The 16266-nt window shown below is 46.9% G+C and overlaps 1 protein-coding gene and 1 long non-coding RNA gene across 4 annotated transcripts in view; one reads left to right on the top strand and one right to left on the bottom strand.

The window, feature by feature from the left end:
• Positions 1 to 10688, bottom strand: part of LOC138787271 (protein mono-ADP-ribosyltransferase PARP14-like) — a 93447-nt gene extending 82759 nt beyond the window's left edge. For all 3 annotated transcript variants that reach the window (XM_069964493.1, XM_069964494.1, XM_069964495.1), the window contains exons 1-2: positions 10494 to 10688; positions 3352 to 3446 (exon numbers count right to left, since the gene is read on the bottom strand). In XM_069964493.1, the coding sequence (XP_069820594.1) occupies positions 3352 to 3446; positions 10494 to 10665 (267 nt within the window). In that variant the 5' untranslated portion in view covers positions 10666 to 10688. The remainder of the gene's footprint in view (positions 1 to 3351; positions 3447 to 10493) is intronic.
• Positions 10689 to 11634: 946 nt separating this feature from the next.
• Positions 11635 to 15554, top strand: LOC138787270 (uncharacterized). The gene is made up of 3 exons (XR_011362331.1): positions 11635 to 11719; positions 14116 to 14147; positions 15204 to 15554. It is a non-coding gene; the product is annotated as an uncharacterized lncRNA (long non-coding RNA).
• Positions 15555 to 16266: the final 712 nt, after the last annotated feature.

Raw genomic sequence — 16266 nt, 5'->3', positions numbered from 1 at the left:
TAGCTATGTATCCTGCCTGTGACTGCACCCAATCACTGCTGTGTTCTCTTCTGTAATAGCTATGTATCCTGCCTGTGACTGCACCCAATCACTGCTGTGTTCTCTTCTGTAATAGTTATGTATCCTGCCTGTGACTGCACCCAATCACTGCTGTGTTCTCTTCTGTAATAGTTATGTATCCTGCCTGTGACTGCACCCAATCACTGCTGTGTTCTCTTCTGTAATAGTTATGTATCCTGCCTGTGACTGCACCCGGCCACTGCTGTGTTCTCTTCTGTAACAGTTATGTATCCTGCCTGTAACTGCACCCAATCACTGCTGTGTTCTCATCTGTAATAGTTATGTATCCTGCCTGTAACTGCACCCAATCACTGCTGTGTTCTCATCTGTAATAGTTATGTATCCTGCCTGTGACTACACCCAATCACTGGTGTGTTCTCTTCTGTAATAGTTATGTATCCTGCCTGTGACTGCACCCAATAACTGCTGTGTTCTCTTCTGTAACAGTCATGTATCCTGCCTGTGACTGCACCCGGCCACTGCTGTATTCTCTTTTGTAATAGTTATGTATCCTGCCTGTAACTGCACCTAATCACTGCTGTGTTTTCTTCTGTAATAGCTATGTATCCTGCCTGTGACTGCACCCAATCACTGCTGTGTTCTCTTCTGTAATAGCTATGTATCCTGCCTGTGACTGCACCCAATCACTACTGTGTTCTCTTCTGTAGTAGTTATGTATCCTGCCTGTGACTGCACCCAATCACTGCTGTGTTCTCTTCTGTAATAGTTATGTATCCTGCCTGTGACTGCACCCAATCACTGCTGTGTTCTCTTCTGTAGTAGTTATGTATCCTGCCTGTGACTGCACCTAATCACTGCTGTGTTCTTTTCTGTAGTAGTTATGTATCCTGCCTGTGACTGCACCCAATCACTACTGTGTTCTCTTCTGTAACAGTCATGTATCCTACCTGTGACTGCACCCGGCCACTGCTGTGTTCTCTTCTGTAATAGCTATGTATCCTGCCTGTAACTGCACCCAATCACTGCTGTGTTCTCTTCTGTAATAGTTATGTATCCTGCCTGTGACTGCACCTAATAACTGCTGTGTTTTCTTCTGCAATAGTTATGTATCCTGCCTGTGACTGCACCCAATCACTACTGTGTTCTCTTCTGTAATAGCTATGTATCCTGCCTGTGACTGCACCCAATCACTGCTGTGTTCTCTTCTATAATAGCTATGTATCCTGCCTGTGACTGCACCCAATCACTGCTGTGTTCTCTTCTGTAATAGCTATGTATCCTGCCTGTGACTGCACCCAATCACTGCTGTGTTCTCTTCTGTAATAGTTATGTATCCTGCCTGTGACTGCACCCAATCACTGCTGTGTTCTCTTCTGTAATAGCTATGTATCCTGCCTGTGACTGCACCCAATCACTGCTGTGTTCTCTTCTGTAATAGTTATGTATCCTGCCTGTGACTGCACCCAATCACTGCTGTGTTCTCTTCTGTAATAGTTATGTATCCTGCCTGTGACTGCACCCGGCCACTGCTGTGTTCTCTTCTGTAACAGTTATGTATCCTACCTGTAACTGCACCCAATCACTGCTGTGTTCTCTTCTGTAGTAGTTATGTATCCTGCCTGTGACTGCACCCAATCACTTCTGTGTTCTCTTCTGTAATAGTTATGTATCCTGCCTGTGACTGCACCCAATAACTGCTGTGTTCTCTTCTGTAACAGTCATGTATCCTGCCTGTGACTGCACCCGGCCACTGCTGTATTCTCTTTTGTAATAGTTATGTATCCTGCCTGTAACTGCACCTAATCACTGCTGTGTTTTCTTCTGTAATAGCTATGTATCCTGCCTGTGACTGCACCCAATAACTGCTGTGTTCTCTTCTGTAACAGTCATGTATCCTGCCTGTGACTGCACCCGGCCACTGCTGTGTTCTCTTTTGTAGTAGTTATGTATCCTGCCTGTGACTGCACCCAATCACTGCTGTGTTCTCTTCTGTAGTAGTTATGTATCCTGCCTGTGACTGCACCCAATCACTGCTGTGTTCTCTTTTGTAATAGTTATGTATCCTGCCTGTAACTGCACCTAATCACTGCTGTGTTTTCTTCTGTAGTAGTTATGTATCCTGCCTGTGACTGCACCCAATCACTGCTGTGTTCTCTTCTGTAATAGTTATGTATCCTGCCTGTGACTACACCCAATCACTGCTGTGTTCTCTTCTGTAATAGTTATGTATCCTGCCTGTGACTGCACCCAATCACTGCTGTGTTCTCTTCTGTAGTAGTTATGTATCCTGCCTGTAACTGCACCCAATCACTGCTGTGTTCTCTTCTGTAGTAGTTATGTATCCTGCCTGTGACTGCACCTAATCACTGCTGTGTTCTTTTCTGTAGTAGTTATGTATCCTGCCTGTGACTGCATCCAATAACTGCTGTGTTCTCTTCTGTAATAGTTATGTATCCTGCCTGTAACTGCACCCAATCACTGCTGTGTTCTCTTCTGTAGTAGTTATGTATCCTGCCTGTGACTGCACCTAATCACTGCTGTGTTCTTTTCTGTAGTAGTTATGTATCCTGCCTGTGACTGCACCCAATCACTACTGTGTTCTCTTCTGTAACAGTCATGTATCCTACCTGTGACTGCACCCGGCCACTGCTGTGTTCTCTTCTATAATAATCATGTATTCTGCCTGTGATTGTAGTACTATTGGTTTTATTGGTGCATTGTGTACATATTTCAGAACGTGGAAAGGGAAGTGAAGAGAAGGAAGGAAAGGGACATTTATGAAACGTTCGACCGAGTCGCCTGCCGTATGCCCTGCTCGCCTGAAGGGGCGGGAAGGGGGAGCTTGGAGGGGGGGGTGACAAGGCGGGGAGGAGGTGTGGCTTCCTCCCGCGCCTCATTTATCATGCTCGCAGGTGTAAATCATGATCCAAATCTACACCTGCTGGAAGCTGGTGTAGATTTAGTACGCTGGGCGCAGGTTCGGGCACCCTGCTGGATTGCCTATAAGGCGTGTGACACTTGCCAGGGAAAAGGGGGCGGGCCTAATATTTCTTCATAAATCTTCCCCCCCCCATATATACACCTTTTGTTTTTGGTAGGGGTATGAAGTGCTATAGTACATAGGTTGGTGGGGTTTGTGTGCCAGGGATTCTTTTTTCGTTCCACTCGGCTCTGTTGGGGGCCCACTCAGGCCCCAGAAGTGTTTTGCCCCCTTTGTGCTGAACCCCTAGCAATGCTTCTGCTCTCTATGTTCTAACAGAAGAAGTTGTTTTTGAGTTTGATCTGATTTTTGTTTCATTTTTACAGATATGTGTGGTTGATTTACCTTACCTGGTCTTTTGCTTCCTCTTCCTTGAGTGTCAAATGTATAACTTCTCCCTGTGACTCCACACAGTGGTATTTCTGATTTAACACCCTCTCCCTCACTATTAAAGAAAGAAATTTTGTAATTAAATGGGAATTTCTTTCCCCCCCCCCACAGATTAAAGGGTTTATCCAGAGTTAGAAAAACATGGCCACTTTTTTCCAGAGAAAGAGTGTTGTCTCCAGTTTGGGTGGGGTTGTCAGCTCAGTTCCATTAAAGTGAATGGAGCTTAAAGGTTGGCCTTTTTTAATATATTGCTGCTGGCGCATTTATTAGAATAAACATATTATCCTGACCTGTCTGCTCTCCCTCAGTGTATTCCTCGGGTGTTGCTGGTGTCCCTGGCTGACCATAGAGTGAGTGACAGCCTGCTTAGCCAATCACTGACTTAGACATGACTGCCCCGTGGCCAGTGATTGGCAGAGCAGAAAGTTACTCCCGAGATGAGTTTGTCTTGGAAGTGGACATATATAAAAAAAAAAGACCACAAAGTGGTCCAAAAAACCCTTTAATTTACCAAGTGACTGAAAATAGTAAAAGATACCTTTATCTTGAATGGGTATGCTTAAATAACACACACAAGTTAAAATAAGACAAAGTTGAGTAAACTGTCAAGAAGTGACAGAAGTAAGTAATCGTATGGAGAATCAGAACATACAAGTTGTCCAACCTGACTAGGTGAATTAGGACCCTATGCCAATAATGGCCACTGGGGGTCAGTGTTGTTCACCAATTCTCAATATATACAAGATGTAACTTTATGGGCATATAGCCTCTTGACAAAGGCACTATAGGTGCCAAAACATGTAGAGGGGGCCTGTTTGCGTTTTTAATGAATCATAGTTGAGTGCTCAGCCGAGTGATTCTGTCTGCAGCAGAGTCGCTGTTTACCTATTACCTTATTTATTATCTGGAGGATCGTAAATAGGAGGTAATGACGCCCCAGCCCGTGTTCCAGGGGCTGACAAGAAACTGTCCTGTTCGCTCTATACGGGAATATTGAGGCTTGGTATTAACATGTCTGTATGCAGTTTGCTGCTATCTACTATATATATTTACTTTAAGTAAGTGTGATCAGCACACAATAGTGTCCACAGGCACTGGACGCTGGCCAGGTGGTTGCAGGGGTTGATTGTATGAATGATGCACGTGTAGATACATTTGAACGGAGCCAGTGCGATCTACACACTGTGATCAACATTGACCTCAAGTGGCTATTTTTTGTATAGCAGCCTGACTCATATTAAATTAGTTATTGCAATCTAGATCTTTTGAACAAAGTTACATCTTGTTTATATTGAGAATTGGTAAACAACACTGACCCCCAGTGGCCATTATTGGCATAGTGTCCTAATTCAACTAGTCAGGTTGGATAACTTGTATGTTCTGATTCTCCATACCAGGGCTGTGGAGTTGGAGTCGGAGCTAGTTTTGGCTGGAGTCGGGGAAAAAAAAGTACCAACTCCGACTTTAGCTTTAAAAAAAATCTTATAACAATTTAGAATTGAGTTTCGATATGAATTTTATAAGTTTTGCTCATCAATACATATTATGAGCAACATTCTAATAGGACACTGGCCCTATAACATAAGGGTGGTCAGGGAGTATATCAGTAAAAGGACAATGGCTCTATTAGATAAGGGCTGTCGGGAAAAAGTTGACAGTCACTATTTGGCAGTTTGTTTCTGAGCTGGAAGAGTCCATTGTGTGGGGGAGACCTGTGCTGTTCTCTTTCTGGATGCTGGATGACTGTATATGAGCAGCAGTGTAATATGAAGATATCCTGTGTAATATAGCGGAGGAGGAGAAGACATAAGTAGTGTAGCCATAACCTCTGTCCTCATTGTGGTGTTTTTCTTCAGTATTCTATGTCTGCAGCAGGCTGTGTGTGTGTGTGTGTGTGTGTGTGTGTGTGTGTGTGTGTGTGCGCTATGGCTACAGCAGGGTGTGTGTGTGTGTGTGTGTGTGTGTGCGTGCGCTATGGCTGCAGCAGGTTGTGTGTGTGTATGCTATGGCTGCAACAGGCTGTGTGTGTGTGCACGCTATGGCTGCAGCAGGCTGTGTGTGTGTGTGCGTGCTATGGCTGCAGCAGGCTGTGTGTGTTATGGCTGCAGCAGGCTGTGTGTGTGTATGCTATGGCTGCAGCAGGCTGTGTGTGTGTATGCTATGGCTGCAACAGGCTGTGTGTGTGTGTGTGTGTGTGTGTGTGTGCACACGCTATGGCTGCAGCAGGCTGTGTGCAGTGGCGGATTATAATGTGGGCGGTTTGGGCGGCCGCCTGGGGCCCGAGGCTCCGGGGGGGCCCATGCCACGCCGCCCACATTATAATGCCGCCCGGGAGGCCCCCTTCCCCCCGCCACTGCAGGCTCTTGTGACCGCAAGGATTGTTTCGCTTGTGGTCACAAGAGTCTCCGGCTGCCTCCGGCTGATGCGCGGCTGCCGGGGGTGTCCCATCCTCTCCCCGGCAGCGCAAGCATCACACAGCTCCTAGTGCCGCCTGGGGCCCTGACTTCCGGTACTGGGAGCGCACGTACCGGAAGTCAGGGCCCAGGCGGCACTAGGAGCTGTGTGATGCGCGCGCTGCCGGGGAGAGGACGGGACACTCCTGGCAGCCGCGCATCAGCCGGAGACTGCAGAAGGAGAGAGGATCGACGGGGGAACGCAGGGTAGGTGAGTTATATTTTGTTATTTTTGTGTTATTTACTGACGGGGGGGGGCATCTATAAAGGGGAAAATAGGGGTGGACCATCTATAAAGGGGGGAAAGAGGGGGACCATCTATAAAGGGAGGGGGAGAGGGGGACCATCTATAAAGGGGGGAAAGAGGGGGACCATCTATAAAGGGAGGGGGGAGAGAGGGACCATCTATAAGGGAGGGGGGAGAGGGGGACCATCTATAAAGGGGGGAAAGAGGGGGACCATCTATAAAGGGAGGGGGGAGAGGGGGACCATCTATAAAGGGGGGAAAGAGGGGGACCATCTATAAGGGAGGGGGGAGAGGGGGACCATCTATAAGGGGGGGGGAGAGGGGGACCATCTATAAGGGGGGGGGGAGAGTGGGACCATCTATAAAGGGGGAAAGAGGGGGACCATCTATAAGGGAGGGGGGAGAGGGGGACCATCTATAAGGGAGGGGGGAGAGGGGGACCATCTATAAAGGGGGAAAGAGGGGGACCATCTATAAGGGGGAAAGAGGGGGACCATCTATAAGGGGGAAAGAGGGGGACCATCTATAAGGGGGGAAAGAGGGGGACCATCTATAAAGGGGGAAAGAGGGGGACCATCTATAAGGGGGGAAAGAGGGGGATCATCTATAAGGGGGGAGAGGGGGACCATCTATAAAGGGGGAAAGAGGGGGACCATCTATAAGGGAGGGGGGAGAGGGGGACCATCTATAAGGGGGGAAGAGGGGGACCATCTATAAGGGGGGAAAGAGGGGGACCATCTATAAAGGGGGGGAGAGGGGGACCATCTATAAAGGGGGAAAGAGGGGGACCATCTATAAGGGAGGGGGGAGAGGGGGACCATCTATAAGGGAGGGGGGAGAGGGCGACCATCTATAAAGGGGGAAAGAGGGGGACCATCTATAAGGGGAGAAGATGGGGACCATCTATAAGGGGGGAAAGAGGGAGACCATCTATAAGGGGGGAAGAGGGGGGCCATCTATAAGGGGGGGGAGAGGGGGACCATCTATAAGGGGGGAAGAGGGGGACCATCTGTAAGGGGGGAAAGAGGGGGACCATCTATAAGGGAGGGGGGAGAGGGGGACCATCTATAAGGGAGGGGGGAGAGGGGGACCATCTATAAGGGAGGGGGGAGAGGGGGACCATCTATAAGGGGGGAAAGAGGGGGATCATCTATAAAGGGGGAAAGAGGGGGACCATCTATAGAGGGGGACCATCTACAAGGGGGGAAAGAGGGGGACCATCTATAGAGGGGGAAAGAGGGGGACCATCTATAGAGGGGGACCATCTATAAAGAGGGAAAGAGGGGGACCATCTATAGAGGGGGAAAGAGGGGGACCATCTATAAGGGGGGAAAGAGGGGGACCATCTATAGAGGGGGAAAGAGGGGGACCATCTATAGAGGGGGAAAGAGGGGGACCATCTATAGAGGGGGGAAGAGGGGGACCATCTATAGAGGGGGAAAGAGGGGGGCATTTATAAGGGAGGGGGAGAGGGGGACCATCTATAAGGGAGGGGGGAGAGGGGGACCATCTATAAGGGAGGGGGGAGAGGGGGACCATCTATAAGGGGGGAAAGAGGGGGACCATCTATAAAGGGGGAAAGAGGGGGACCATCTATAAGGGGGGAAAGAGGGGGACCGTCTATAGAGGGGGAAAGAGGGGGATCATCTATAAGGGGGGAAAGAGGGGGACCATGTATAGAGGGGGAAAGAGGGGGACCATCTATAAGGGGGAAAGAGGGGGACCATCTATAGAGGGGGACCATCTATAGAGGGGGACCATCTATAGAGGGGGAAAGAGGGGGACCATGTATAAAGGGGGAAAGAGGGGGACCATCTATAAGGGGGAAAGAGGGGGGCCATCTAAAGAGGGGGAAAGAGGGGGACAATCTATAGAGGGGGAAAGAGGGAGACCATCTATAAAGGGGGACCATCTCCTATAGGATTAGCACCCTCCTCTCCTGACATCCTCTGTGCTGCTGGGACCTCCCCTATAGATCAGCACCCTCCTCTCCTGACATCCTCTGTGTTGCTGGGCACTGCGACCTCCCCTATAAGACCAGCACCCTCCTCTCCTGACATCCTCTGTGCTGCTCGGACCTCTCCTATAGATCAGCACCCTCCTCTCCTGACATCCTCTGTGCTGCTGTGACCTCCCCTATAGATCAGCACCCTCTTCTCCTGACATCCTCTGTGCTGCTCGGACCTCTCCTATAAGATCAGTACCCTCCTCTCCTGACATCCACTGTGCTGCTGTGACCTTGGGGGGGGGCAACATCAGGGGACCAGGTGAGGTGGCAATATGTTTATTGGGGGCAGTGGAGGTGGGGTGGGCAATGCTTACTGGAGGTACCAGCAAGGGACCAAACATGTTTATTGGGGCCAGCAGGGAGGGGAGGCAGGCAGTGTTTATTGGGGACAGTGGGGGGGGGGCGCAGTAGCGGATTATAATGTGGGCGAATTGACTTGTGGGGGGGGGGGGGCCCAGGTTGGGTGGACAGCCCAGGGCCCAGGGTATATTTAATCCGCCACTGGCTGTGTGTGTGTGTGCGTGCTATGGTTGCAGCAGGCTGTGTGTGTGTTATGGCTGCAGCAGGCTGTGTGTGTGTGTGTATGCTATGGCTGCAGCAGGCTGTGTGTGTATGCTATGGCTGCAGCAGGCTGTGTGTGTATGCTATGGCTGCAGCAGGCTGTGTGTGTGCTATGGCTGCAGCAGGCTGTGTGTATGTGTGCTACGGCTGCAGCAGGCTGTGTGTGTGCTAAGGCTGCAGCAGGCTGTGTGAGTGTGTGCTAAGGCTGCAGCAGGCTGTGTTTGTGCGCTATGGCTGCAGCACGCTGTGTGTGTATGCTATGGCTGCAGCAGGTTGTGTGTGTGTGTGCTATGGCGTGCCCCCACACCCACAGTGACCCCTCTATATCAGTATGTGTGACTTCTCTATATCACTATGTGTGACCCCCCTCTCTATATCACTATGACTGACCTCTATATTACAGGGATCTGGCATTGTTAGCAGTGTTTCTGTGTTTATGGTGAATATTTAGTTAGAAACATAGAAGACTGTCAGCAGAAAAAGACCATCTGCTCCATCTAGTCTAGTGGTGAGTTGTTCAGGACATGGAGGCTGGAGACTGGCTGCATCCACTGCACACACAGGAAAAGCTGCTTTATATCTTTCCTCATTCCTTCAGAAATTGCCCCAGGATCATGTAGGACATTAGGGAGAAGCTGATCCAGTGTGATAAATAACTCCCCGGGTATATGACTGGCCATTTATGAAGGAGCAGGAGTCTGAGTCGGAGCTGCGGCTTACCGACTCCACAGCCCTGCTCCATACGATTACCTACTTCTGTCACTTCTTGACAATTCACTCAACTATGTCTTATTTTAACTTGTGTGTGTGTTATTTAGGCATACTTATTCACAATAAATTGAAGGTTTTTTTCGGATCACTTTGTGGTCGTTTTTTATGGTTATGGTCGTTTATGGTTATGAATTGACCTTCCAAGTGCTCGTCCATTTATGATTTATTTCCGTCTTGGATGTGAAGACTCTGTGGTCGGCAGGGGACACCGGCAGCACCATAAGAGACACCGAGGGAATGCAGACAGGTAAGGATAAAATGTTTATTCTTTTATATGCACCGGTAGCAATATATTAAAAAAGGCTGACCAACGGAAACTCCTTTTTATTGAAAACCACACCTGAATTGGTTACTATTAATCACATTTTATGCAAAAAACGGATGCAATTCAATAATTTAGTCAACATAATCAAAACACAAACACAGGGTGAACCTTCCTTAGGGATATATAGTACTAGCCTATAACCACAAAACATCTTTTTTTTTTTTTTTTGCCATTTCGCAGCCATCTTTTGGACGGCCGTCATTTTGCACCCAAATAATGCCCATTATTTCAAAAGCACAGCTGTTATTAAGGTAAAAAATTACGGCCGTCCAAAAACAGCACCGGAACAGCTGAAAAAAGACGCTGTGTGGTGGTGGCCTTATGCATAGAAAATTGTGTAATACCTAAACATATATATTTATACAGTTTATATGCCATCAGTGCGGTCTCAGGGGGACGTACAATATCCAGTAGCCATTATCATGCTTGCTTCCTTTTGTATGCTTTCACCAGCCATCTCTATTTTGCAGGTTTTGTGCATGTTTCCTATACATCTTAGTGTAGTGCCTGTTTTTTTCTGCCTATTTTTTACCTTGTATTTATGTGCGTACCAGGTTATTCATTCCAATCGTTCCTTTTTAAGTATGTTTCAAAAATAACTTATATTATTTTGTAGTAAGGTTATCAGTCCCACATTTAATTGTGTTTTCTTCTGTGGCCCCTAATAAACATTGTGTACCATCAATCTCTTCCTTCTGCTATGATTAAAGATTGCAAATACAGGAGACACACCTTACCTTCTTTCTTCTTGAAGGCCACGCTGTACAAGAAGGATCCTAGCTTGACAACTTCACATTCTCCTCCATTAGACCTTTTCCTCAAAGAAAAATAATGCTTTAGGTCCTTTTCTTGCCTTTCACTTAGTTCCTTACTGCTATTAAAAGTTATTGAATGAGAAAACATATCCATGTTGTTCAGATTTGTTTGCTGAGGACATAAGGAGAAGCAGGAAAGAGAAAATGAAAGTACTAGGTTAGGAATTTTCCACTTAGAAAACAAGGAAGTATTATACAATAGAAGAGGTTTAGTATTTAGGTGAATAGATTTAGGTAAATAACCTATTTACTAAGCCTAGTGTGCCAAAAAAATGCAAATGTTTGGCAATTAAGGTCTATTCACTTTGGTGGCCAAAATACACCTAAACTGAATATATGGACCATGCATGGACAGTGTAAATGAGGCCATACAGGGGAGCTTACAAGTTTGTGGACCCTTTTTTTAATGGACACAAAAATGACCACTTTTTTGTGTACGCTAAATCCGTTTTGATCAATTTTTATTTTTTTTTATAATGGAAGTCAATGTAAAAACGGATCAAAACAGATGCACACAGTTGCATCCGTTTTTTTCATCTGTTTTTCATTTGTTTTTTTGCAAAATACGGATGAAAAAAACGGATTGCGAAAACGTAGTGTGAACCCGGCCTTAACCTCTTAGGGACATATGACGTATCGGCCCCGCTCAGAACCGCCGCAATCCCGGGTGCCGCGAGTAGCCTGGGACCGCGGCTATTAGCGGGCACGGTGTGATCGCCATGCCCGCTAATAAGGTAGGCATCCGTTCCCTGGTGTCTAGTGGGTGTGTTGTGCCAGCCGGGGTCCGCTCCAAGATGGCGCCGACCCCGGCTTGGCACTCGTTTGTTTTCGGCTGCAGCAGCCGAAAGCAAACGAGTGCCGATCTCATTGATCTTTGCTGCATAACTATACAGCAAAGATCTCAATGAGAGATCAAAGTGTATATACTAGAAGTCCCCAAGGGGGGCTTCTAGTATATGTGTAAAAAAAAAGTATTGTTATTAGTAAAAAGCCCCCTCCCCTAATGTTTCAATATTAGCTCGGGTAGTGATCTTGGGTCATATCGAGGCAGAATGTTCCACGGCCCACGGAACCGCAACCGCCAGGGCAACCGCACCAACCAGACTACCACCAGAGGACATCAACCCAGGATGCAGACCCGCTCCCAGGTAGGAACCGAACCTCTTGTTTACAACATTTCTTCTAAGACTTTATCACCAGCTGAGATGTCTCTCCTACAGAAGGGACTCTCATTTTGTCCAACACCACGATTTGATAGCTTCAAGCTCGATCAAGAACTTTTCCGGTTTTTCCGGACATTGCGCTTGAGGGCCCACTTTGACAAACTACCTACAGATACCGCAAGACCAACACCAACAGGGATGTTCACCCTGAAAGGGGTCGGTCTTCGCAATCGTAGCTCCTACAACCCACCTAGGACCCACCACCCCATCGAAACATATATCTCTCTAGTTCAAAGAGATATTAATCATACCATAGACAAAATTCATAAGGGACATTACCGTCTACAAAACAACTTCCCCCACATGGAACGCATGGCACTCGACACATTGGCCAAAAACAAGGATCTCATTATTAAACCGGCAGACAAGGGCGGGGCCATTGTAGTCCTAGATCGCTCCTACTACATCTCTGAGATTCAGACACAACTTAATGACACTAATACATACATGGCCATTGATAGTGACCCCACCCCACAGATCTCTCGGGACATCCAATCCATCCTAGATAGGTTCATCCATAACAACACCATTGATAACCACTTACAAGAGTTTCTCACGAACAACAACCCAGTGACCCCGGTGTTCTACACCCTACCCAAAATTCACAAGAACCTCCAAAAACCACCAGGTCGTCCTATCGTGGCCTCCACTGACTCAATCTTGTCACCTCTTGCCATATTTGTGGAAAAAATCCTTACCCCCCTAGTCAGACAAACACGATCCTTTCTGTTAGATACGTCTGATTTTTTGACTCATCTAAACATAGCCAGCCCGGTGCCCCCTGATAGTATCCTTGTGACCCTTGATGTCTGTAGCCTGTACACATGCATCCCACATAACGACGGCATCATTGCCACCAGTATTCTCCTTAACAACGATCACACACTAACACAATCTCAAAAGGACTTCTGCCTTGAACTCCTCCGTATCATTTTGACAAAAAATTTTTTTCTGTTTGGTGACCAGTACTATATACAGACGTCTGGCACCGCGATGGGCTCTAACGTGGCACCTCCGTATGCTAATGCATTTATGGCCAACTTTGAAAATACATTTGTCTATACACACCATCTGACACACCATATCAAACTCTGGAAAAGGTTCATTGACGACATCTTCTGTATCTGGACAGGCTCCACTGACACATTGCTAGAATTCTTCAATGACATCAACCATCACACACCAGGACTGAAATTCACTATACATCATGACACCTCTACCATCAGCTTCTTGGATACACAGGTCTTCAAGGACGACACTGGCAGACTCACCACAGACCTTTACGTCAAACCAACTGACAGGAACAGCCTCCTACACTTCTCCAGCTGTCACCCACGATCAGTTAAAAACTCCCTACCCAAATCTCAATTCTGCAGGGTTAATCGTATTGTTACTAACTCCACTACCAGACAGACACGACTGGATGAGATGTCTAGTAAATTTACTTGCAGAGGCTACCCACACCACACGACCGACCACACTAGGATCAACTTCATGGACAGAAGGGTGAGATCAGACACCAAACGTATAGCATTTGTAAACACCTACCATCCCTTCTCACCCCTCATCCAACAAAACATCAGACGACATTGGAACATTCTGACCCAGGCCTATCCTGATATTACCGAATTTCAGAACCCACCCCTCATGTGCCACAAAAGATCACCCAACCTCCGTGACCGCCTAGTACGGGCTGACATAGGATCAATCAAAAAACTTAACAAACAGACCTTCTTAGCAACACAGAAAAGAGGCACTTTCCCCTGTCTCCACTGCCACCAGTGTTCCAATATTTCTAAGGGTCCTTATGCCACTCACCCCCGCACAGGCAAGAAATTCAATATCAATGGCTTCCATACATGCGATAGCAGCTATGTCGTCTATCTCATCAAGTGTCCTTGTGGCCTTGGCTACGTGGGTGAAACCACCCAACACATAAGGGACCGCATCTCACAACACAAATCAACCATTAGATGCGCCCGCACTCTGCTACCCATACCAGCCCATTTTATCTCAGCCAAACACAATATTTCCCAACTACGCTACCAGGTACTTGAACAGATCCCCTCGGCGCGCCGGGGTGGCAATCGGATCCAGAGACTGAAGGAACGAGAGGCCTACTGGATCCACACCTTGGGAACACTGGAACCTAATGGACTAAACAGAGAGTATGAACTCATGTACAATTAAGCAAGAAAGAGTCTGACTTGACCCTAGTGTATCTGTCTATGCCTCTACTATTTTGACTTATGATGCGATATGTTATTACCATCACTTCCCTGCGGTTTGATTATTACTAACATCATTATACCTCCTCACAGGTTTGACCCATGCCCGCTCTTGCAGCTGACAGGTAGTATGAACAGTGCATACCCCGACAGCCTTTTCTCTATCCTCCCCTCTTTCCCTCTTTTTTTTCCTCCCAGATCCTCTCTGACTTTCCATTTATATTATACTATCTCCCTATAGATCTATCTCTTTCCCATATATATACCCTCTGCAGCCCCATCCTTCATATACTGATTATTATTTTTTCCCCCGTCCCCAGTGGTTTACACATTTAGGCCACTCCCCTCTCTACTTATCCTTGTTTCCGTCTCATACCCTCCACTCAGTTACATTCCGCCCACACTTTGTCCCCCCTCCACCATCAGCATAGCTCCTCCCCGGCCTTACTATATCCAGCGTCACCTGACTCATACGTCACACTGCCCACAGTCACCCGGCATATCCGCCCCCTTCCTATCTTACTCCGCCCATCTCATCCACATCATGGAGCATCAGCCATTCACGCTCCTCCACGGCCGCACGTCACCCAGCCCCTCCCATGACCTACTGCGCACGCGCCGCTCCTATATATAGCGACGCGGCGCAGCTTCACTACGTCATCAGCCCGCGACATAGCCTCGCAACATCACCAGCCCTTCGGCAGATCTACGCCCAGGTAACCATACTTTTCCCCTTATATCCTTCCTACCAAATTGGCCACCACTATTTACCTCCACCCTTACCCTTCCAGCTGGACTGTCCGGTGCCTCATCACACACGAGTGTGGAAGCCTACATTCTGCCCGGAACCGCTCCTTCATGGTAACTTATAACCCTACCCTGCACACTCATACAGGTTCTCCACTCATCATTCATGATTTAATATACCTTATTCCCCTCAGCAGGCGCAGCCTTGCCTCACCAGCCCCATCTTCCTTCCACTCCCTGTTGATATCCATTTCCAGGTACTACCCTTCTCCTCTATATATTTCTCACCTCCTCCCCCCTGTTTGTCTCCTTTCCGCCTCTGACCATTACACCCCGACCTTGCACTGTTCTACTCGGTACATGCGATTATCAGGATATTGACATGCCTGTATATTTATATATGACTAATCTTCTGTATATGTTTTTTCCTGTAGCCATGGACTACATCGTCCCTCTCTCTACTCATCCATAGACCTAGAACATCCTCCATATCCTATTGTTGTCCTTTCTGTACATTCTTTGTTTATAGACCCCTTTTCTCATTTATTGCTTATGTATTATGTTCCCACGGGGTTTTTTCCCCCACATCTTTATCATCATGCACACCTATGCCACCATTAATTGTGTATCATATCTACTGTATTCATATACGACAAATCTGATATTGATCTCTGTATTCCATATTTATAGACTCCTTGAGAAAGGTGCATTCACCGAAACGTCGGGATATGTCTGTTTTCATCAATGTTACGCAATAAAAGATGCACAAAAGCACTTGCAATTAATTACTCAAGACTATATTGTCCTTATTTCCATCATTTGGAACCGGTGGATTATTATCTATACTAGATTTACCTCTTTTCCACCTCTACACACTACTGAGTGATACTCCTTTCCTATACAAATAGTGGGTGTGTTGTGCCAGCCGGGGTCCGCTCCAAGATGGCGCCGACCCCGGCTTGGCACTCGTTTGTTTTCGGCTGCAGCAGCCGAAAGCAAACGAGTGCCGATCTCATTGATCTTTGCTGCATAACTATACAGCAAAGATCTCAATGAGAGATCAAAGTGTATATACTAGAAGTCCCCAAGGGGGGCTTCTAGTATATGTGTAAAAAAAAAGTATTGTTATTAGTAAAAAGCCCCCTCCCCTAATGTTTCAATATTATTTATTGAAAGGATTTTTTCATATTTTATGACAAACATAACTTGCATATACTTAAGCGAGATAACGTTAAACAAGGAGGTTGAATAAACAAGCTAATAAACTAATATAAGCTGAATTGTTAACAGCTGAAAATTAACACACTGACAAACAACAAGTGAAAACAAACAGACAAACCATCCTTGGTGTGTTTGCGAAGTTTCTCTAATACGTGTTAAAGAAAGGAAAGCGACAATAATAGACATGTTGCGGGTCAAATAAGTCAATTATTAGTATCAGATGTGAGTAACAATCGGTAAAAGAATGGTTTTGAAAATGAACAGACAGTGGTGTAA

This window comes from Dendropsophus ebraccatus, chromosome 3 (assembly GCF_027789765.1).
Source record: "Dendropsophus ebraccatus isolate aDenEbr1 chromosome 3, aDenEbr1.pat, whole genome shotgun sequence".
Classification (NCBI taxonomy): Eukaryota; Metazoa; Chordata; class Amphibia; order Anura; family Hylidae; genus Dendropsophus; species Dendropsophus ebraccatus.
This window is presented reverse-complemented; position numbering and strand designations above follow the sequence as displayed.